Source organism: Electrophorus electricus, chromosome 9 (assembly GCF_041902795.1).
Source record: "Electrophorus electricus isolate QZ-2024a chromosome 9, ASM4190279v1, whole genome shotgun sequence".
In the NCBI taxonomy this organism is placed as follows: domain Eukaryota; kingdom Metazoa; phylum Chordata; class Actinopteri; order Gymnotiformes; family Gymnotidae; genus Electrophorus; species Electrophorus electricus.
The window spans coordinates 23322779-23345036 of record NC_137505.1 but is presented as its reverse complement, the minus strand read 5'-3'; the positions used below and the strand labels follow the sequence as shown (position 1 = coordinate 23345036).

Sequence of the window (22258 nt, the reverse complement as noted above, 5' to 3'; positions counted from 1 at the left end):
TCGTCATCGCGAGACGCGCGTTCATGTTTCGTCATCGCGGGACGCGCGTTCGCGGTAGTAGCCTGCTAGTAAATGGCGCTTAGAAATCATACGCTTACCTCCACATTTTTAAATAACTCGTCTTCTGTCTGCTATCGCCTCTTTGTCACATTAGCAGCTTTATTAATACATTTTCTCTCTTTGTAAATAAACCTGCATTCTAAATTACATTAAAAACAAATAGAAAGAAAGACTAAACTAAATGAGAGCTGGCGTGTTGTCACCAGATGGCGCTGCAGGGTGTCCAGCCTCAAAAAGTAAAAATGTACTTTCAAGGACAAACTCTTTAAACTGAGGTGTTTGCTAGATTTGTGAAGTAATATTCGGGGGTTGAGTTGGTTTCTAAATCATAGAATTGATCATGTGTATGAGTTATTAATGTAGGCCTTTGGCTCATGGCTTTTAATTTATGGAATAATTTATAAGACTTAATGTACATTGGTGGGACTCAGTATATTCAGTTTTTAAACAAACCATCAAACAACTTTATTGTGAGGAGGAAAAAGACAACTGAGGCTTAAACTTTATATATATATATATATATGAACACTTTTCCAAAATTATACCCAGAGAGGTTATCACAATAAATGAACAATTAAGACTACTACTAATAAAATAGTTGGGTTATAATTTCCAAGGTTAAAGAGTTCTACATTACAGAACAGACATCACAAAGTTTAGGAAACTATATCTCATGAAACAGAATTACATTGGGTAGGATGATTATATCAAAAAATAAACAAACACTCTTGTGACCATAAGTTTATTATTTAACTTATCATTAAAAAAAAAAATCATGAATATCAACCATAGATATTTGTGCGGTACATTATTATAGCATACAATGGTCTTAGTAGAGGCCTATTAAAAGTTTTTAACGTTGTAATCCTCTCTGAAATGACACGATGCAGTTATAAACAATATCATATAGATGCACCATGAAAGGGTCATTACAAACAATAAACTACTCAATGCCCAGTAATGCCCATCTAATGCAATTACTTTAAACACTTAATTAAATGTTATCTCTCTTCTTTTCCTCTATATCTTCAGACACACCACAGACAGAGAACACAAGTACTGTTCAGTGTGGTGTCTTGTTTATTTGTCCAGATACATCCATTCTCTGAGTCCCCACTGACATTAGTTTGATGAATGGGAAGGAATCTCAGAGATTGCAGCAGTTGCCTTTGCTGATCTCAGAAAGGTACACTCCCCTGGCAAGTGTAGAGCAAGAAAAAGAACTGTCTTCAACGGGAACGATTTCGACCTGTGACAGATCAAAATGGTTACATTTACATTATTTGACTGATTCTTTTATACAAAGCAACTTACAACTGAACACAACTTGAGCAATTGAGGGTTAAGGGCCTTGCTCAGGGGCCCAACAGTGGCAACTTGGCAGTGTTGGGGCTTGAATTGGCAACCTTTTGATTACTAGTCGAGGGCTGTGCTCAAAATATACAATTGCCAGCTTTTTAAATTAAATTAAATTATTGATTTTGTGAAATATATTCAAATATTTCTCAGTGGCACATGATATCTGAACATAGTTCAAATTATTAGTTCTGACTGAATTGTAAATGTATTAACCTACACTTTATTGTTGCCATTCTTTTTAAATATAAACTAATATTTTTAATGAAATACTGACTTATAGGAACATGCAATATATAACCATGAGCATATAAGTAAATGTATCCTTTTGATATACTAAATTATCTTGCCTGATAAAATCACATGCAACCATAATTGTGATGTTACTAATGTACAGCATTCAAGAATGACTCTTTGATATTTTGATCACCTGTGTTTGTCCATTACAACCAAGGTATCGCTGGAAGGCCTTCCTCATATCCACAGGAGCAATGCCAGAAGCCATCTGACAGGATAGAGGGCTGATACAGGCGTCCTCTTGGGGAATTGAGCATGTGCCCACCACTGGCTTATTGTGCATCCACTGAAAATAACAAGAGGCCTGTGGGGGGCTGTTTTTGCTGGGCTTTGTCCTGCAGCCTGCAGAGATGGTCACTGCCTGGGCCTGAGGGTGCAGCTGATCTGCATTTGTATCAAGTGGAGAATGGTTGTCAAACATGCAGCTGCTGAGCAGTGAACACGGGCCACCTCTCAGTCTGTCAGGTGGTGAATGGTACATGTCGTTTAATAAGTTGTTGCGTTCCGCACTGCAGCTCTGGGAGCTCTCTGGTAAGACATCCACCAGAGGGAACCCTGGGTTGTCCAAAGCTTGAAAACAACACTCAGACACAAGTCTGCTTTTGAGAGGGCTGGAACCAGGCTGCACTGGTTGTGCCTGCTGCCACTGCTGGAAAGGCTGCATTTTGCTTTGTTGGGGGCATCTGGATGGATTTAGGTAACATGGATTCATGTCAGAGGATACACAGCTGTTGTGTGCAGACAAGGACAGAGTATGAGTCTCTGCGCCCAAAGCCATTTTGTTCCAATTGTTGATGGTTGGATGGCTTGGCTGTTGAAAATTATTTTGTGAATTATTTATTTGCATGTTTTCAGTCTGATTTACAGGGAAAGGCTCAGACTGGTAAGAGGACCCTGTATAACATTGCACCCTGTCTATGCCATTCTGTGTATTTTTTTGCAGTTGCAAGCAGCTGGAAGCATTAATGCTGAATATGCCTGGTGTAGCTTTAGGACCACAGTTCTTTTGAGTGAACAGTGATGGGTCTTTGTTGCCATACAGGATCAGGCCAGACTGCTCTGTGTGTGACAGGTTACTTAAGAGAGTCTGAGGAGATGTGTCTTCCTGGCCAGTGAGCTCTGCCTGTGACAGGTTATTCAAGAGACTCTGGGGAGACATGTCTTCGTGGTGTCCTGGAACATTGATCCCCATGGCAGCATTCGGACTTACAAGTGAAAGTCTCTTTGAATCCTCAGTTGCACTGGCCATTGTGACCACTTCCTGAAACAAACTGTTTGCCATTCCAATAGAATCCTGTTTTGTGTGGGCTCTCAGATCAGGGTTGTTTTCTCTGCTGCTCTCAAAGTTGGGACCTACAATGAAATCACATCCAGAATCTGCTGCAGTTGCTGACAACTGCCCAGAGTGTCCACCCATTAAGTCAGCATTGGTTGCTATTGGACCAACTGGTTGTGTTGGAACAAACCTATTGGTCTCCTTAGACAAGGCATCCTCCACATAGGAGAAAATGTCGTTGGTGAGAATTTCATCAGAACCAAAGGTTCTATCACTGTCTCTGCTGTCTTTGGTCATACTCAGAAGAGCATTCTCCAAATAATTCAGCTCTGTGTTGTCCACCTCTATTTGCTGAAGGGCTGTACAAAGGTCTCCATCTTTAGCCAACTGCTCTAAAACATCCATCATGTCCTCTTCCTTTACAGTTTCATCTCTTAAGGAATGACTGGGCACATTGAAGAGAGCCCAGCTGTCCAAGAAGGCATCATCCGCTGTGAATTGAATCTCACTGGGCTGGTTATAGATGGACTTCTCCTGGCTCTGCATGTAACCGAGAATGGAGGCTGGATCCGAGGCTTTCTGCTCAGTCCCATTCAGAAGGGAAGGTTGTGTGTTGTTAATTTTGGGGTTTGTTATGTTGAGGGTGGGATGGGTGTCATAGAGGACAGCCTCTCCTGTGGTTAAACTGAAGGGAAGCTGCATACTCCTTTGACGTAAATGTTCCTCACCCTCAGCATTCCTGAAGGCAAACATGAAACATTGAAAGTTGCATTTGTTTCTTGGCATGTATACCAATGCTCCTACACAATCTCTTCATTTCAGTTATTAATGCAACTAAAAATACATTAAAAAAAGGACAGATCTCAAACCTACACCAGAGCTCGCTGGCGGGCAATTATGAAGTCAGGGCGCCCTCCTTTGTAGACAAGCCTGGCATTGGCCTGGACCCAAACCCACCCTCCATTCTTCATTAACAGTCGGAAAACTGTCATTCCACTCTCCCCAGTCTTTATCACTGGCATAACGGAACAATGAAAAAGCAAACAAACCACAATAGTTCATTCACACTGCTTAAACAATAATATGGCTGAGGCACTAAGTAGTAAGGTGTGATTGCACAGTTGAACATTCTATTTGATATATGACCTCTACCACTAAACATGATACTGAACATACTTCTAACATGATTGTCTGCGCAGTACATCATATCAGCAGCATGGATGAACTGATAGCCAGATCCTCTCATACACAGCTCCATTTCAGTGTAACCCAACACGACTTTGCCCCTAAAATGACAAGAAATACAGTGTATCACCATCTAAGTTTCAATCTAATATTCTAATATATATATATATATATATATATATCCCCTGAATAGTCTTAATAGTTACCTGGAGTCGATGCCCATCGGAGTAAAATCCAGCTTATGCTTAGTCTGAAAAATGAGTGTCTTCGTGCGGATCTCCAGAATAGCAGGTGTCTGGACAGGTGTGGCAATGGCAAAAAGGGCCAGTTGAGGCTGGATTAAAGAACCATCCTCCGCCTTCTGTCGCTGCCCGTGGAGGAGCTTCAACCTTCCCTGGAAGTTCAGTTTCTTGTAAGGACAGATATAAAATAGTGATTTAGCAAAGAATTTAACACCAAGTTATTGCAATATTTTATCTGCTCAACTACAGAAAAGTAAAGATCTACCAGAAACCCAGATGAGTTATCCAGGAGGCATCGGAAACGACATGCAAAGTTCCTCTCTAGGAAAGATGAGTTCTCTGGTGGGATGTGCTGAGGGTTGTAGGTCACAACGTTCCTTGTTATGTCACTGCTGTTCTCCACACCTTAAGGTTAAATGAACATGTAAAATATAACCCTCAAAAAAGTGATCACTGTTTAAATACTGAATAATACTCTCAGTGTGTTTAATACTGTGATCACTCTGTAAATACTGGATAATACTCTCACAGTGTTTAATGCTGTGATCACTCTGTAAATACTGGATAATACTCTCACAGTGTTTAATGCTGTGATCACTCTGTAAATACTGAATAATAATCTCAGTGTATTTAATACTGTGATCACTCTGTAAATACTGAATGATACTCTCACAGTGTGGTTATTACTTTTTTGTGTACCTTAAATGCAATCATTTGGGCAAATGGGAATAGTGTGAAAACGGCATTGATGAAGAGTCACTAACCATCCCCCTCCTTGTCAGTGTCTAACAGATTTGGGTTGAGAGCAAAATGAAGGTGTCGGCGGAACATGGCTCTGTCGTCTACATGGATGAACTCAAACACACTCTGATAGACCACATCTGACTACAAAAGAAACAAAAAAGTAATTTTGAGCACAATATCATTCTGTGCATATCCAGTACTTGATAGTACCTGTTATTCCAACAGCTTCTATTTTATTTTCACACATATTTGTACCACTTTGATATGGTTTCAGAGTTGGAGGACAAAGCAGCATGAATGTAACCACAGTATGAATAAATAAAAGGAGCTTGGAAGGTTCTAAAGGCAGTGACAGACAGCCATCCTGTTTTAAAAATCACCATAGTTTTTAAGTTGTATGTTATTGCATGGATAATTTTTGCAGTCAATATTATTGGATGAAATTTTAATTACAAATCCACTGAGCAGAATATTTTTTCTGTCTGTCTGATAAATTCCAAAACATTTCAGATAAGAAAATGGAATTTGAATCACTTGCTATTAATCCTGCCTACTTGAATATATTTAAATGTAATTAGCCAAGTCTCTATGCCTGAAACTACCAAAAAAAGTTGCCCAGAGTAAATCCTAAGCATTAAATATTAAATGGAAATGAGTGGGCTTCATTAGAAACTTGCCCTTCCCAAACATTCTTCCATGTTCTTTACTGCTGAGTCACTATACTGTAACATTTCCGGATGATACTGGTATTGGAAGATCTCTGTTTGAAACTGCAAAAGCAGTCATCTCTACAAAACCTTAAGGGCCACTCACCTGATGGAAGCCAAGGTAGTCCTGAATGGTTGGTGATGCATAGAAGACATAACCCTCTGCCGTAACCACCAGCACAAAGCCATTGAGAGCCTAACAACATAAACAATGCACAAGAAGTCAGTAATTATACTATGTATGGAACTTCAAGGACTCCAGAAGTCTCTGGCTACTACATTATGATCATTTGTAAGGGATTTGTCCTACATATCTGCATTGACAACAGTGACAGGTCTAAACTGCCTCTTGTGATTGTAGATTAATAGTGTAGGCATCCTGTTCAAGGCTCCATACCATATGATAATCCAGCAGCATATTTGATATAGTAATGATAATGTCATAATGTAACGGCAGCACTCACTTGCTTATGGACAGATTTAGCTTTCTAGCAAAACCCTGCCAATTTTCACTGAGAAACATTTGACACACCAGTTTGAAAACAAGTATACAGTTATGTCATGGATCAGGAAACTATACATTCCTTTGTTTATTGTTACAGGGTGTGATGGCACATTTATAACTGTGTTGAGGACATCCTGTCTACACTGGGATAACTTCCTTATTTTTAACTAATAAGATGGATTACATTGATTCACCTACATCAACTATGTCTCATGGGTAAGTTACAAAACAATTGTGGTGAGGGCATCCTGTCTACACTGGGATAACTTCCTTATTTTTAACTAATAAGATGGATTACTTTGATTCATCTAAATCAACTATGTTTCATGGGTAAATTACAAAACAAACTAATTTCTGTCTGAGACTGAGTCATACATAAACTCATTATTAATCACTATCAGCTAGTCCATCTTGTGTTCAACTGGCACTTAACATGAATGCATCAAATTTTGAAAACATTTTACCCTTTAAATATATTCCTAAAATTCTGGTCTTATTACTAGCACCAAATCTGCCCTTTTACCTGAAGCAGCAGGTCCCCCTCTGAGAAGCTCATAGCACCTATTTTGTTGATGTCTCCTCCATTCTTTGTGGGAAACGTGACACCATTATTCTCAGTGGTAGCTATAGGTGGGGGAGAGAGACAAGAAACAACCACCCCATCAGCATGCTAACATGAAAGTAATATACACAGTACTGCTTCTTTAACCTACATTCACAGACATCTGGAATGCAGATTATTTTGATACAAGATGGGATCTCTAGCAATACAGTGAGGGGTCTGTTCACCGCAAATGTACAATTAAAAGAGATCTCTCCGGGGGGGGGGGAGAACAAAACTCATTATTTGGAGTCATCATTATTTTACTGTGGAGAATAAAGGAGGGGTCTGTGACACACCGGGACACACAAGCGATACGTGAGTGGTGGCAAACGAGAAGCCACTTTAAAAGCAGAATAAAGAGAAGGCAAAGCAAAGGCACTTAGAGAAGCGCAAACAGGATGCTTGGCTGATCCGAGCAGGTTATTGAGAAGCACATGCTAGGCATGGGGCTGTAGCAGCTCAGTACCTGCAGGATATAAATAGGGTGAGAGCAAATGAGTTTCAGGTGAAGGTGAAAATTAGTACATTTGTGTTTGGGTCCAGGGAAGTGGTACTGACATGCGATTGGTGGAATGCTGGCTGAGAGCTGACTAGGGTGGGACAAAATCAAGTACTAATATTTTTATATAGTTTCTAAAAGCTTTATTTTTATGCTGATTACTCATTTAAGTAATTGTTTATAATAACTGAACAGTAGTTCCAAAATATTCTTGTTTATGTATTTAAATACATATATGTGTGAATGTCAACATAAAGATGTCATTGTGCCAAAGTGACTGTTTGCATGCATAGAAGATTCAGTAATGTATGTTTATGTAACTGCAAATTCTGCTGTGTAGTGTGAGCTACTGTATAAACAAAGACAAATTCCTTGTATGTGTGAATGGCCAATAAAGTCTGATGTTACTTCTGATTCTGATTATTCATACTCTACAACATAGCCCTTATACAAATGAGAGAATATTAGTGTAAATTAATTAACTCCCACCATAGAAACTATTGCATATTGGTACACTTACCACCAACTTTATTAGAAAACCTTTTTGTTAGGAACACTGCATAATTGTGCTGGTGCCATGTGTAATTTGTGTTGGCCATCCTTAAGGATCATTATCACTGGTGCATGGATATGTTAGAGGCCTGTGATGGTGTGATACACTGTAATTTATCCATCAACAATTGTTTTGCTTGCATGTCTGCAAGACTGAAGCCATCATTCTGTAGGCTGCACTCTAGCAAGAGACGAGAAAATCCAATTTTGTGGTAAACTAAGCTTTTGTTCAATGTTAAAAGAACCTTGCAGACAGAAAGGCAGGTTCAAACTTGCATAAATGTCGTTCTCACAAGGAAAATGTTTTCTTTTTTCCCATAAAAGCACCTACAGGATGCCATTAAATTCAGTAGCTAAGAAAGAATGAAGAAAAGCAACATGTAAATAACCACAGAAACAAAAGCAAGAGGCAAGTATAATAAATTAAAAATACAGCACAAAAAAAGTAAAAAATGAAAACAAACAAAGCAACCAGGGAGTAAAATGAAAACAATATATTTCAGAAAACAGTTATACTCTGTGTGTGTGTGTGTGTGTGTGTGTGTGTGTGTGTGTGTGTGTGTGTGTGTGTGTGTGTGTGTGTGTGTGTGTGTGTGTGTTTGGAGAGAACATGAGACAATGGAGCCCTAATTGGGCAGAAGCCAAAGAATTGCGTGACTAGAGTAATAGACCGGACCAGGGAGAGGCCACATCCTTCAGTTTTCCTGCAGCAGCTGCTCAGATAAGGGTGTTGTTGTTAGCGCTGCTTACAGAGGCCCCAGAGACCCTCACAGGAGATGCTTGTGTTTTTATGGTGGAGAGGGAGGGGCGGGTGAACAGCAGCAGGAGACCACTGTTCAATACAAAGCTCATCACTGCAGCCCAATGCACATTTTCTCCGAATATACCAAGCAGTATACAAGGAAAAGCGCTAAAGCTCTTCCACAGAGCAAGTGGAGGCAGAGCTGTAGCTCAGCTGGTTGAGCATGTAGCAGGTCTGAGGAAGTAATATCAGCTGTGTGTGAATCAGCATCCAATGACCACGCAATGTGAGGCTGTATTATTGCCTGGTAATTAACTTCAAAGCATAAAAAGGCAAAACAAAGATGGAATGATGATAAGGGTTTAGAACTCAGTGGTCAGAAAGATGCCTTTGAATTCTTTATCTTGCTCATTGCAATTAAGGTCATTCGATTTAGCAAATCAGACATTATCAGCTTCAGACACAGTAAAAAATAAAAGTTGAAAATGGTAGGTCTATGTTTTTTGGGTTTTTTTTTGCAGTTTAATTTCCAAAATGAAAACGATGTTATGAATTCAGTCACAATACGGCTGTTTGGAAAACACTGCCTCATATGCCACCGGCTCTTCCTTTGCCCAACAGCTGTGCTCACAGTACACATGAAAGTAATGAATAGATAAACCTGTGAAATACACACAGTATAACACTGAGTCACCATGTTTGCAGTACATGAATGTCACATGACTTGTGGAAAAGTCTGTGGAAAAAAAAAGGCTAACTATGTAAATTTATCTTTTTTGTTGTGCATTAGCAGGCTTGTGGCTATAGTACTACACTTGTAAGAAGGTGCGTTAAAAAAGAGCTGCAAACCTCCATGCCTGCCGATGTTGGACAGAAAACATCCATCGCTGTGTGTCTGGCAAGGTTGGTGGGTCAAACTGATATAACTGAAGTTTTAGAAGCCCTATATCTTTCCCTTCTGAATGTGACATTTCAGTTCTTTCCTGTGCCTCCTACCTACATACTGCTATTATGCTTGCATTCTGGGTACTCTGTGTATTTTTACTTTCTACTGGTGTATTGTAGCTCCTGTTAAAACATACACATTTTTTCACATACACATCGCTTCGTTTTTGTGTCTCTTACTTTAGTGTTAAATGCATTGCTGCTAATAGTTACAGAAATATCAAAAGCATAGTATGCCGACATCAGTACAGCACAAGAATGCTCACTCTGAGAGAACATGCAGTTCATTGTGGGGATTAAAATCAATAGGCGCCATCACGACTGTTTGCAGATAAATCCACTAACCAAATACTAGAATTCTTCTTGAGTGATAGGACACTAATTTATTAGGTTCCACTAATACTATTTAAACACAAATCCTCCCCTCAGCACCTTTAAAGGGAATCCAGAACTCCTCTCCTATCCTACCGATGCATATGAATTTACATCCCATGAAGCAGCCAGACATTTGTCCTCAGGCCATGAGAGTGGAAGTCTATTCAACCTACACCTCCATGAGAGTAGAAGTCTATTCAAGTTCCATCTTCTTGTATGAGCTCACCAGTCCTCATCTTACCAAAAGAGGGGGGGGGGGGGGGGGCTTTTGATGGAGTCCAAAAGCAAATGTCATTCAAAAACATATTTTGATTGGGGATAAGGTCAATTTTATTTAATTATTTTCTTCCGGGGTCAAATTCCCAGGAAGCATACATAATGTCAGAATGACAGATACACAAGTTGCTCCACAATCCTCTGTTAGTGTTAATCATACAAACATTTTTCTTTGTGTGCCTAGTGTGTGTGTGTGTGTGTGTGTGTGTGTGTGTGTGTCTGTGTGTGTGTGTGTGTGTGTGTGTGTGTCTGTGTGTGTGTGCATGTTATGTGGTTCCTGATGACAAGTGACATTTGCAAACAACTGTTTAGATATTGTTCAACATTCTGGGGAAGGTGTGGTCGGTTGGGCAGTAATAGCAGGGGGTATTATAAGACTACATCTACACTGGTGTGGTAGTCCATGAGACCAGTCCTGAGAGCATAAATTCATGGTCTCGGTCTTGCCTCAGTCCCAACATAATTTGAAATCCCCACCTCAAGCTTGACTCAGACTCGGCTCTAATGTTTTGGCTATAACACTAATCTAAGTTTTTAAAGAGCATTAATTCACTTCTTCAACTCAAGGCTTGCACTTAGTGATGTTTGACCCAACTTTACTGTACATGTAATCCCTGTGAATCACTACAAACAAAACAGGAGAATTGCAATGCTGTATCTACATCATTCATTAAGTATGAAAACTTTGTAATTGAGCCCATGATTTAGAAGCTTGTGTGGAGGACAGCTGACATTCCTTTGTGTGTTTCTGTGAATCCAAAATCATTTATCTGCCTGAAGAGATAAACCTCACAATCTTTTCTGTCAGCAATATAAAGCATTATCAAACCTTTTAACTTCTCATCTAGTCCTCACCCACAGACCTATTTTTATACAGAGAGAAACAACCAGACAACATTCCACCGCTCCATTTCTTTCGGTAGATTAGACATGTTTTGGTTCATATAATGTCAACTAATGTCCACTGGCAAATCTCTGCCTTCACTTCACTTCATAATCTTTTCCATAAAACTTTCTCTCCTCTATTCTTAGTGACTTGCACTGGTTACCACGTGCATGATGTATCCAGTATAAAATACACCTCACTACCTATTTAATACCCCTCCATCCCTCCCACGCCTCTCTCTCCCTCTCAGATCCTCCAACATCTGTACTTACATTCCCTTACACTGAACTCTCATACAGGAGGCTGATCTTTCATTGTTGTAGCACCTAAACTCTGGAATTCTCTAACCCTCTTTCTACGAAACTCTCCTTTCCTCATTTAGGCCTCTAGTGAAGACCTTCCTATTTCAACACTATTTTTGTCTTTGAATGTTGTTGCATGATAAAGTGATCTTGGGTTTGTGAAAGGCACTACATAAATAAAACTTATTATTATTACTATTACTATTATCATTCCCTGTGGCCATTTGAGATAATTACCTGGAAAAACATCATTTGCCTGCACCCATCTTACAACCAAACGTCCTGATTTTACCACCTATCTGAGTCTCTCCACTGAAGATTATGTCAGTCTGATCCTTATCGTTTTCCAAGTTGCTAATCAAAGGCTTGAGAGGGCAGTGAGCATGCTGGCACGGGAATGTTTGCAAACAAAGATGAGATAGCCCAGTATCCGTCAAACATTAGGCGCCATCTGATAATTCAGTAGTTTGAATGGGAGGTGGAAGCTTGCTGTGATTGATGCACATTTGCTATAAATGAAAGGACCTGGTCAAAAAAACTCAGAATGCCATGTCAGGCTTAGAAAAGGAACCAGTGTAGCTCTGACAGAAGCATCGATATACCTCATGTTATGAACTGGATGATAAAAAGGTACCCTATAAAAAAAAAAAAAGTAAACCCTATAATCAAAGAAGCAAAACTACATTTTTAAAATTATTTGCTTCTAGGTGCTTATTTTTGTTGGATCAGTTGTTGTCTCCTGTTTCTAAAACAAAGGCCTCTGATATTTAAGATTTAGGTCAGAAAAGATTCAAAATTCACATATCTGTCTTATTTGTCTCTTAGACATAACAACAGAACAAACTTGCTTGTTATAACATCCATTCCCCACCCCCAACCACACTCCGAGAAATCCAAGGGTGCATTTTTTTCCCACTTTGCCCTTGATTTTTCAAGGATGGAAAGGTGGTAAAGTGAAAGTTAGTGCGACAACGACATGCAGGTGTAGAGCCCTGGCATGTATGGGCAGGAAACGCTGTCATCTTGGGTAGACTCCTCATTCAGACTCTATGTGTTGGTATGACTGGTAGTGGGCAGCCTGTGTATGCGATGCCAGAGCAAATCCTGGAAGAATAGCTGAGCCACAACTGGTAAGACATTCTGGGGTTTTATTTTGTCGTTTATTAATTTGATTGGCCTTTACACTGATTAAAGTATTTTATGAAATTATGATGTAATTTAGAAGTATTAGGTGATGGGTACTGTGCAGCTGTGGGAATATAGGTCTCTGTGGTATGTTTTATAAATATATTAAGATTTACAACAACAAAAAATTACTTTAGCATATTAAGTCAAAAAAATTATGATATTACTTTGATTTATTTTATTAATTATGCTTTGTATTGTTTAGTTTTATTCATTTATTGTGTACTACTAATTATTATAATTATTATGTATCTACTAATTTCCTGTAATGCTTTGCTTTGCATACTTTACTGGGGGTTATCAACAGGGGTAACCTCATATCTCGCTCAATAACGAGAATGTTATGTGAGAAATTCTCAGACCTACCTGTGTTCCAACACAGGAGGGAGCTGATTACTACGTGCAAGCATTTGTATCCAAGGGGACTTAGTGGGCTTCTCTATGATTACCCATATACAACACACAGGAAGCCAACAATGACCACTGAGGGATGTTTTCCTCAAAATTCTCTAGCTTTTTCTCTGACGCTTTTGCTTTCACCTACGCCTGCACCATGTCTGCAGGTGTCAAGCTGTTGTTTCAAATGCTACACAAGGTTCACTGTAGGTTAGCCTGCTGAATGCAGGAAGCCATGCATGTTGCACTGACACATGGTTTGGTGAGTGAGGACAGGAATTGGGTGAGAGGGCACTATGGGTGTCGAGAACAAAGGGAGATGCACACAACTGAGGAATGTCACCATCTCAGGTGCAGTCACCCAGACACAAGAAAAAAAAAACCTGTCTATCTCTTATATAAATCATTTGTGTTATATAAATCATGCATTTTGTAAGGGGAAACAGCCAGCTGAATTTCATTAAGATCTGCGAGTAGTTAATGGGTCAGTTTCTCAGTGTAAATACCACATTATACACACAGTATCTACACTGGAGAATGTTAATGTTTGCCTTGAGATGAGGCATTGCTGCTGTTGTTAAGGCTGCAATGTCTTAATGCTGCTTTTCTTAAGAAATCATATTATTTCCTTTCGTAGAGGAGGCCCACATGTGTGCAGTTAAAACTTGCATTTGCTGAAGGGCAATGAGATAAGCCAGGCATTTATAAGCATGCTGTAAGTGAAGCAAACGTGCTGACTCGCAGGTAACTGGTACTATGACTAATCAATCTGAATCATGATAAACGGCAGTGTGATTAGTCACGTATTTGCATTAGTCACCACAGGCATATTTATAGCCACATGCTACTCCTTTGTGCAGTGTATTTTTTCTCTAATCTTGCCCAAAGTTATTCTATTATATTCAAATAATAATGAGTACCTGTCTTGTATTTAGGAATGCATTCTGGTTCATAAGCCCAAAACTGCAATGAAGAAAAGATCAAAACTGCAGCTCTCAGGATTTTTTCCTGTTTGTCTTTAGTCCATAGGTTGGGCCTGGGATGCATGGTGTTGATTACAAAGTACATATTAAATTTGGTTGTTATTAGTTTAGTCTTGCTTGGGCAAAACCACTACTATGATTTTTTGGGATTATCTCAGATAGTCACCTTTATATATGTTTTATTTATTTGATCATTAATCTTAGGAGTCATCAGTACACCTCTTGAAGTTCAGCTCCCCTTTTTTATGGTGAATCAGATTCTCCACATGCCAGTCATTCCTGAGTACAGGCTCTTTGTGAAGGTGTTTCCAGTATCTACCTGTTCCAGGGTTCTCTCATATCAACAATCTTGTGACACAGCGACAACATCTACAGATTCCCATCCAGACAGCCAATGTTGGACCGAAGCATTTACTAAGATAATTGAAAAAACAACTGAGGAGAGAATGAACTATTACGAGCTGCTCATAGAGTTCAGTCAATGGGATTACATTTAGACCTAAATGCTCAGTGTACTAGCATGTGTCTTAAATACTGCATGTTTAGTAATTTGAAACCCAACCTGCACTTCATTAAAGCCTGTCCAGACAAACTGGAGTCCAATTGCTTCATGATCAGGCACATTTAACAAAACCAGTTCTGACTAACCATTGAAGAAGCTTTTCACTTTCAGGTAGCCCACACTCAAACGTAAGACTGAGAGTTTGTCCAGGCGAGAGCATACATTCTCCGGGAAGGGAAGCACATTGGTCAGCCTTTCCAGTTCACAGTTCAGCCGATCCCGATGCCTCTTTGATGGGTTTGACTTGATGGCATCTGTAGCAGGTTTTCTGATGAAAGACAATGTTAAGTTTAGTAAAAACTGATATTAACCAGGGAAATTGTATATTTAGGAACATTTAGTACCCACAGAGAGATACATTATGATTCAGTCATCAGCAACACTGACAACTTTTCTTCCCTTCTAGATTATTTTGAAGATTGTTCTGTATAAATCTTAAGAACCTTCCAGCTTCCCAAAAAAATGATTCACAAACATACCATTTCTGAATTTGCAATGGGTATCTTCTTAAGATACTAACAGAGAAACTGTAATTATCTTTCTTGGAAATATGATGGCATTTTTTTATTCAGATTAAGGAACTTAGAAAAAAAAATTCTAAATGTATTCAAGGACCGGAGAAACAAAGTAATTTAAAAAAGCCTACACCATCTGTAACTATAGTAGATAGATAGAGTAATGGTATCCTTAATCAGAAGTTGGCCAAAGTTAAAAAGTGTTACAATAATACTCCACTGGATGTACGTAATGTTGGAAAGGTGTTAAAAAGCCATATTGCAGATTCATCTTACCCAGATTTATACACACACACACACACACACACACACACACACACACACACACACACACACACACACACACAGTTATTTTAGTCATTTTATATTAAAAACTCATGCCCATGATTTAGAAGCTTGTGTGAAAGACAGATGACATTCCTTTGTGTGTTTCTGTGAATCCAACATCATTTATCTGCCTGAAGAGATAAACCACACAATCTTTGCTGTCAGCAATATAAAGCATTATCAAACCTATTAACTTCTCATCTAGTCCTCACCCACAGACCTATTTTTATACAGAGAGAAACAACCAGACAACATTCCACCGCTCCATTTCTTTCGGTAGATTAGACATGTTTTGGTTCACATAATGTCAACTAATGTCCACTGGCAAATCTCTGCCTTCACTTCTCTTCATAATCCTTTCCATAAAACTTCATAATCCATAAAACTTTCTCTCCTCTATTCTTAGTGACTTGCACTGGTTACCACGTGCATGATGTATCCAGTATAAAATACACCTCACTACCTATTTAATACCCCTCCATCCCTCCCACGCCTCTCTCTCCCTCTCAGATCCTCCAACATCTGTACTTACATTCCCTTACACTGAACTCTCTTATACAGGAGGCTGATCTTTCATTGTTGTAGCACCTAAACTGTGGAATTCTCTACACCTCTTTCTACGAAACTCTCCTTTCCTCATTTAGGCCTTTTCTGAGGATCTTCCTATTTCAACACTATTACACACATGTACACACAGTAATTTTATATTAAAAAACTCATTTGCTTCTGTAAACACTCCAGCTGTAATAGGCACAGAGGATAGATTTTTAAACCTACAGCAGTATGCAGACTGAGCTTTTGCTATAACACTGTTAGAGCCTTTTCTTGGCTAATGATAAGGGTGATTTTTTAAGAAGAAAAGGGAAAAGAGGAAATTAATGAAAGGGACACTAATGTGTTAGTCAGTGGAAGTGCTATTCACAAAGAAAGACAAGAATAAGCATTCTTGGAAGTTGGTCCGATCCCCTTTTAGCTGTCAGAGGGCAGCCAACATCAGACCCCCTACATGTATCCCACATCCCAGTAAATGAGCTGGAGCAGATCTACACTCTTGGACTTCCCTCATCATTGATTTGGAACATGGTTTGGTACAGTGGTGTTTGTGATGAAGCACGTGAAGCCTTCTAATCAACTGTTAATAATAAGAAAACAAGATTAACAGGCATTCAATGGGTAGGGGATTAGGAACAGGAATGAGGGTAATTAAAAAAAAAAAAAAGTTAATTTTTATAAAATACCATCATAGAAGATGCCCTTTGTGTCAAATGAAGATGTTTATGGTTGCAAGCTATTGGACAGGCATACAAATGTGGTTCGCCATCAATGTATCTGTTTATAACAGCCCTTGTATAGCTGTGTTTTATGTCCTTGTCAGTAGCTAGGCAGTATGTCTGTCATTAATACACACAAAAAAAATATATATGACAAATATAGTGACAGACTATAGTAACAAAGAATATAAGATCATCAAATCAAAAACAAAATGCAATGTTCGCTTGTAGAGGCAACACCGACGATTCACCGACGGTTACTAGGTAAAGAAACAAGCCTACAGCCTACAAATGCAATGTCTGCCAAGTGTTCTACCTTATAGATAACACAATGTCATTGTAAGAAATCACACAAACAAGTCTATATGAGATTACTCTATCAACTAAAAGTAGTTTGAGGAACGTGACTTCTGTAAGTAGCTTATAAGATGCTAATTAGCGGGCAGAAGCTTCCTTTGCTTGTTAGCTATGTTAGCAACAGCTCCAGTGCAAAATTAAAGACATTAAAATTAAAATTAAAGATTATAAGGATATCCCAGCAAATATGCAGATCAACACTGGAAAACTCACTAAGGTCCACAAGTGGCTCTTGATCCCCCCCCCCCCCCCCCAACCTCAACTCATCACACCATTCATGTGCGCACAATATTTTCATTACTTCATTGCTTCTGTGCACTTTAAGCCTTAAGAGATTCTTCCTTTGTTGGTATAGAAGAAAAACAGTTTAATGTTAGGAAGATAATATTTCAATTGTTTTACCTTGTATGCAAACATGAAGCATGTATGCCAACATGTATGCAACACTCTTATTTCATTGTCTTAAGAGGCTGAATTCTGTGCAAGTGCTTTCAAATAACTGAAAATTAATATACACTGCGTTTGGTTGCTTATTTTTGGTGCTTAGATGGAGCACTCTGCATGTATTTATTTTACTTTTACAATGTTTATAATGAAAAATCATGATATTGTATACGAACCCAATCCATGTAGTATGCTTAATAATTGGGGGTTAAGGTGAATGGGTGGCGAGGGGTGACCAGCCAGCATAAACGGCCTTCCGTAGTTAGACCATCCTGGACCAATTATTAAACAGGTCGGCAAACAGTGGGTCGCTGTAATGCCAATGAGCAAAAACGATAAGAGGACGGGCGCAGGCAGCCACAAGTGGGTCATTTTCCTCTGGTGGACCGACAGCAGGCCGGTAACATTTTGTCGAGGATCCAATAATAATGTGTTCACTGATCAAGTACATATCAGATTAGAGTTGACGTTGCGGATTGTACTATGTTTAGTCAAGCTATCCTTTTTAAATAAGTACTTTTAAAAAGTACACAACTATATTAGATTTTATGAAAGTGGAACTTTAACCTATGCCATATACTAATATTGTCATCTGATGAAAGTAATAGGCTATTACATAATAGGATTTTGCTGTAAACACTGTTATAAAATATCATAATTATTATCAAATGAGCATTATTTTTTTATTGACAGAATTCCATCTTGAAATCATTTACTAGTAGTTTAGAATGGTAATAAGTTATCCTCTGGGCTTCTTTTGATGAACTTGGGAGTCGCCTACATTATGATTTAATCACTAAGAAATGGCTCCTCGACACAGGGGAGTAGGCCTAATAACAGTGTAAACTAATCCAACATAACGCATCCTAAACTATCACCTGTGGACTAGGCTACTGCAGAGGACACTGCGGAGTTACAGGGGTGTTCGTGGAGTCGCAGGGTGTTCGTGGAGTTAAAGGGGTGTTCGTGGAGTTACAGGGGTGTTCGTGGTCCATATCAGATTACAAACACACTTCAGTCCTGCAGAGTCCGACTTCCCCTCCCTCGGGAAGCATTGCGTGCGAGCGAAGAGCGCTGCTCAGACTTGATCGTGATATGTGCAGGAGTGTTTAAAAACCAGACCAAAACTCCACTGACTATTAAACTACGAAGCCCAACGTAATCGACAGTACAGGTCACATATATACCACAAGAAACAAAATTATTAGTCTGTTTAAAAGAGGGGAAAAAACTTTAGAAAATTGCTCACTACAAGCACATGAACAATTATGCCCAGTCAAACTGCTAACAACGAAACAGCATAACTAGGCAATTAAACTTGTAGACTATAAACCATAACCCAGGCATTTTAAATGCCACCTTGAACTGAACAAAATTAGAATTTAGTCATAAATTTAAACTTACTGCTTTTGGACAGGTTTCTTTCGTTTCTTGCCAGCATATCTATCGTTATCCAACATATTCACGTCTTGTGATGGGCTCGCTACTGAGGTCTGCGAGTAAGACAGTTAAGTAAGACAATAAGACAGTTAAGGTAGAGTCTGTATCCAGATGGGGATAAATCTCTAGAAGACTAAAAAGTCTGCAGTCATTAGTCTCCTTTTAACTCTATAACAGCGCAGTCAAGGTGAGTTCATTACTGATACATCTACACCAAAATAAAAGTCAGGAGAGCTGGAAAGTAGTTTTCCTCAGACAGACTCCCGTGGTGTCAGCAATAATATATATTCCACTGAAAACATCCACAAAGACCTTCTTGTAGACTACAAAGAACTTTTCAATAAAAGCAAACCACCAAATTCTGTCGTGTGTCTTGACTTCATTTCGATTGCACTGGCAGGTAAAACTGTCGCTCTAGGCACTGGGCGTTTCAGGAAATTCTGTTTTTAAGGTGGACCGTAAAATCAGCGTTGTGCTCAAGGAAAAAACATGCACCTTCAACTTTCAGCCTTTTAATTGAATCTTGCACCGGACTGTAGCCTATTATAAAAATATATATAATGATAATAAATGACGGTAAATGTTTGAATTATGTGACCTAATGTTTTACTTCTACAGATTTCGAAAACCTGTCCCCAAACCAAAGATGAATCTGGGTTGTGATCCATATTAGCATACCCATGATCATACTGTTAATGAATTCGTATGTGCGATCAAAAATAAAATAGGAATTGTCATCTGCAGAAAAAAACTTTACTGTGCATAACAGAAAGCAGACGTAGCTGCGCGGAGCACCCTGTAACGTGGATTTGCAGGCTAATGCCTATGGAGTCATCCTTCCTCGGAAGGCAGTCATATTCGCTCTAACCCATCAAACTCGCAGAAGGGAAGGACTGTTGAGACCTAAGAAAAATACATAAAACCACATTGTTTAATGATTATGGCACAGTGAGAATAGCCTTCTATAACTGATAAATAAATTAAATTATTGTCTTATTATAATGTAAAAACATATGAAGACATCTGGACAAGCAGAATTCCAGAGTGTCTGCACTTGAATTGATTACATAGACAAACATCTAAACTTTTAAAACGTTTACCTTCGAGATTTTATTCTGTTTTCCGCAAGACGGGGGCTGAAGACGGGCTTGGGCGTGCTAAGCCCGCCTTGACATGACCCCAAGCGCACCAAGACATCTTGGAAGGGGACAACAATACATTTAGTTGTCTAAAATACACACCACATTTATTCGGGTTTAAATTATTTCATTCGCAGAATTCTATTTTGAGTTTAGATTTATGATTTAATCTAAATCGTTACTGTTACCCAGTAACGTCACAAAATGTATATTTATTTAGTATCCCATGAGCTATAACACACGGGAATGGTTGGAATATTCAGTGGAAATAAATACGGATTTTTTTTTTCCATGACTAAAATAATTTGGCTGTTAAACATTCACAGTCGCCGAACGATGTTTACAGTCGCAGGTCTGAGCGTGGTGTTTCCTGTCTGTGATTTATGTCTGTGATTTTTATTTTAGAAGGGTATGTGCATCTTAATTCGGTGCTATAGTAGCCTACTGAATTATGTCATTTAAAAAGCGTGATCGCTATTAAGTGGCAGGCAGCATATCCGCCCCCAGACAGTGCGGAAAACCCGTCTAACAATGTATCTCTGGCGCCGGGACTTTCCGGGGAATTGTTCCATCAATAACATCAGGTCCTATCGGTGAATGAAACAGAAAACTTGCCAGGAGGTGTAGGCCTACAGATTTTGAAATTGTTACAGTCCTATGTGTCTTATGCCAGTGAAATTTTAATTTGGTGGGTTATTTTTTATTAGACAGCCGTATAAACATGGACAAAAGATTTCTGTTAGATATTGGACTAACTAGTATCGAGGTATAAAGTCGCAGCGTCAGACTTTCAGACCTGAAGTGTCAGCTCCCTTTCAAGTACCCTCTAGTGGTACATTTCGAAATTGCAGTCACATTTAAAAAAATTTACTATAGATTGACTATATACTATATTATTATTATTATACTTATTAGGCGAGGGTAAGTTATACATCATTCCTATTGGACGAGAACCATTTTTAACGGAGAAACCATTTTTAACAGGTTATAGCACCGTACAAGTGGACGACAAATAATTAATTAATTAAAGCCACATTCATGCCAACCATTATTCCTTTATTTATATTTTGTTTACATGGAAAACATGTATTTTATGTTTAACAAAACATTTTTTAAATATTAAAAAAAAAGAATATTATGCAAAATGTCCTGGAGTGTGATTATCCTTGGCTAGATGCAGGAATTTCAAACATGAGTAAAGTTAACAGTTATTCCTGAAAATGCTTTGAGGTTTTTTCCATGTTCATTACAATTTTAAAGAATAAATTCTCTTAACTGAACTATAATGAAAGTGTCAAAAGGGACACATTTCTGATCAATCAAAAAAGTTTGACACATTTCTGATCAATCAAAATAAACTATATTTATGAGTCCAAAGCATAAATATAACAGATCATAGAAATAACATTTGATTTCCAGTCTCTAAACTGACTAACTCCATCCCTTGCTGGCAATAATAATTTTGTGACACAAGATTTCCATCATAATAAAGTTAAATCTAATGAGCTGAAACTGGTAAGCAAAAATATGTTTTTCATTCTTATATGAGACAAGAAACTGTTGAATGTTACCTTGGATCATGTACTTAATTTTATCCCTCATAAAAATAATAAGTTAAAAGTTTGGCTCACAATGTTCACATGCAAAATAAAAATGTGAAAAATCTATAAAAATATACTATATACAGTACTGAAAAATACAAGTGTTATAGAACCAGCATAATCATTTCAAACTCAATTTATGATAATTTATAGACATACATACATACTTTATTTACATATGAGGCATACATACACACACATACACACATACATACTTTATTTACATATATCGTCTATGTTAAAGATACATGCCTCATATATAAATAAAAATGTATGTGTGGCATTAAACCTTCTCAATATGAAATGCACAGTATAAGAAAACACTGTGCTACTGTGTTACTGTATGTGCACCATAATCATGATAAAACATTACATGTTTTAAAATAATCAATATAAACCTGATTATATATTTGCTTTTTAGTATGGAGGACCAAAGTCATCAAGACAAAAATGTAATTAATAAGTAATTACATTGAAAAAATAAT

General features: G+C 38.3%; 1 protein-coding gene across 1 annotated transcript; it reads right to left on the bottom strand.

Annotated features, from left to right (window-relative positions):
* Nucleotides 1–788: 788 nt before the first annotated feature.
* LOC113577413 (aryl hydrocarbon receptor-like) lies at nt 789–19456 on the bottom strand. The gene is made up of 11 exons (XM_027010043.3): nt 18998–19456; nt 14766–14947; nt 6896–6996; nt 5974–6063; nt 5181–5301; nt 4682–4821; nt 4381–4583; nt 4166–4275; nt 3863–4004; nt 1847–3728; nt 789–1309 (listed from the first exon to the last, which is right to left on the bottom strand). Exons 1-11 carry the CDS (start codon nt 19051–19053, stop codon nt 1208–1210), a joined length of 3129 nt encoding a protein of 1042 aa, XP_026865844.2. The 5' UTR covers nt 19054–19456; the 3' UTR covers nt 789–1207.
* Nucleotides 19457–22258: the final 2802 nt, after the last annotated feature.

Coding starts and splice junctions, on each gene's coding strand:
- LOC113577413 (XM_027010043.3), bottom strand. CDS start 19,053: ATGTTGGATAACGATAGATATGCTGGCAAGAAACGAAAGAAACCTGTC. Junction 14,948..18,997: donor AAGAAACCTGTCCAAAAGCA/GTAAGTTTAAAT, acceptor GTCTTTCATCAG/AAAACCTGCTACAGATGCCA. Junction 6,064..6,895: donor AGGGGGACCTGCTGCTTCAG/GTAAAAGGGCAG, acceptor TTATGTTGTTAG/GCTCTCAATGGCTTTGTGCT.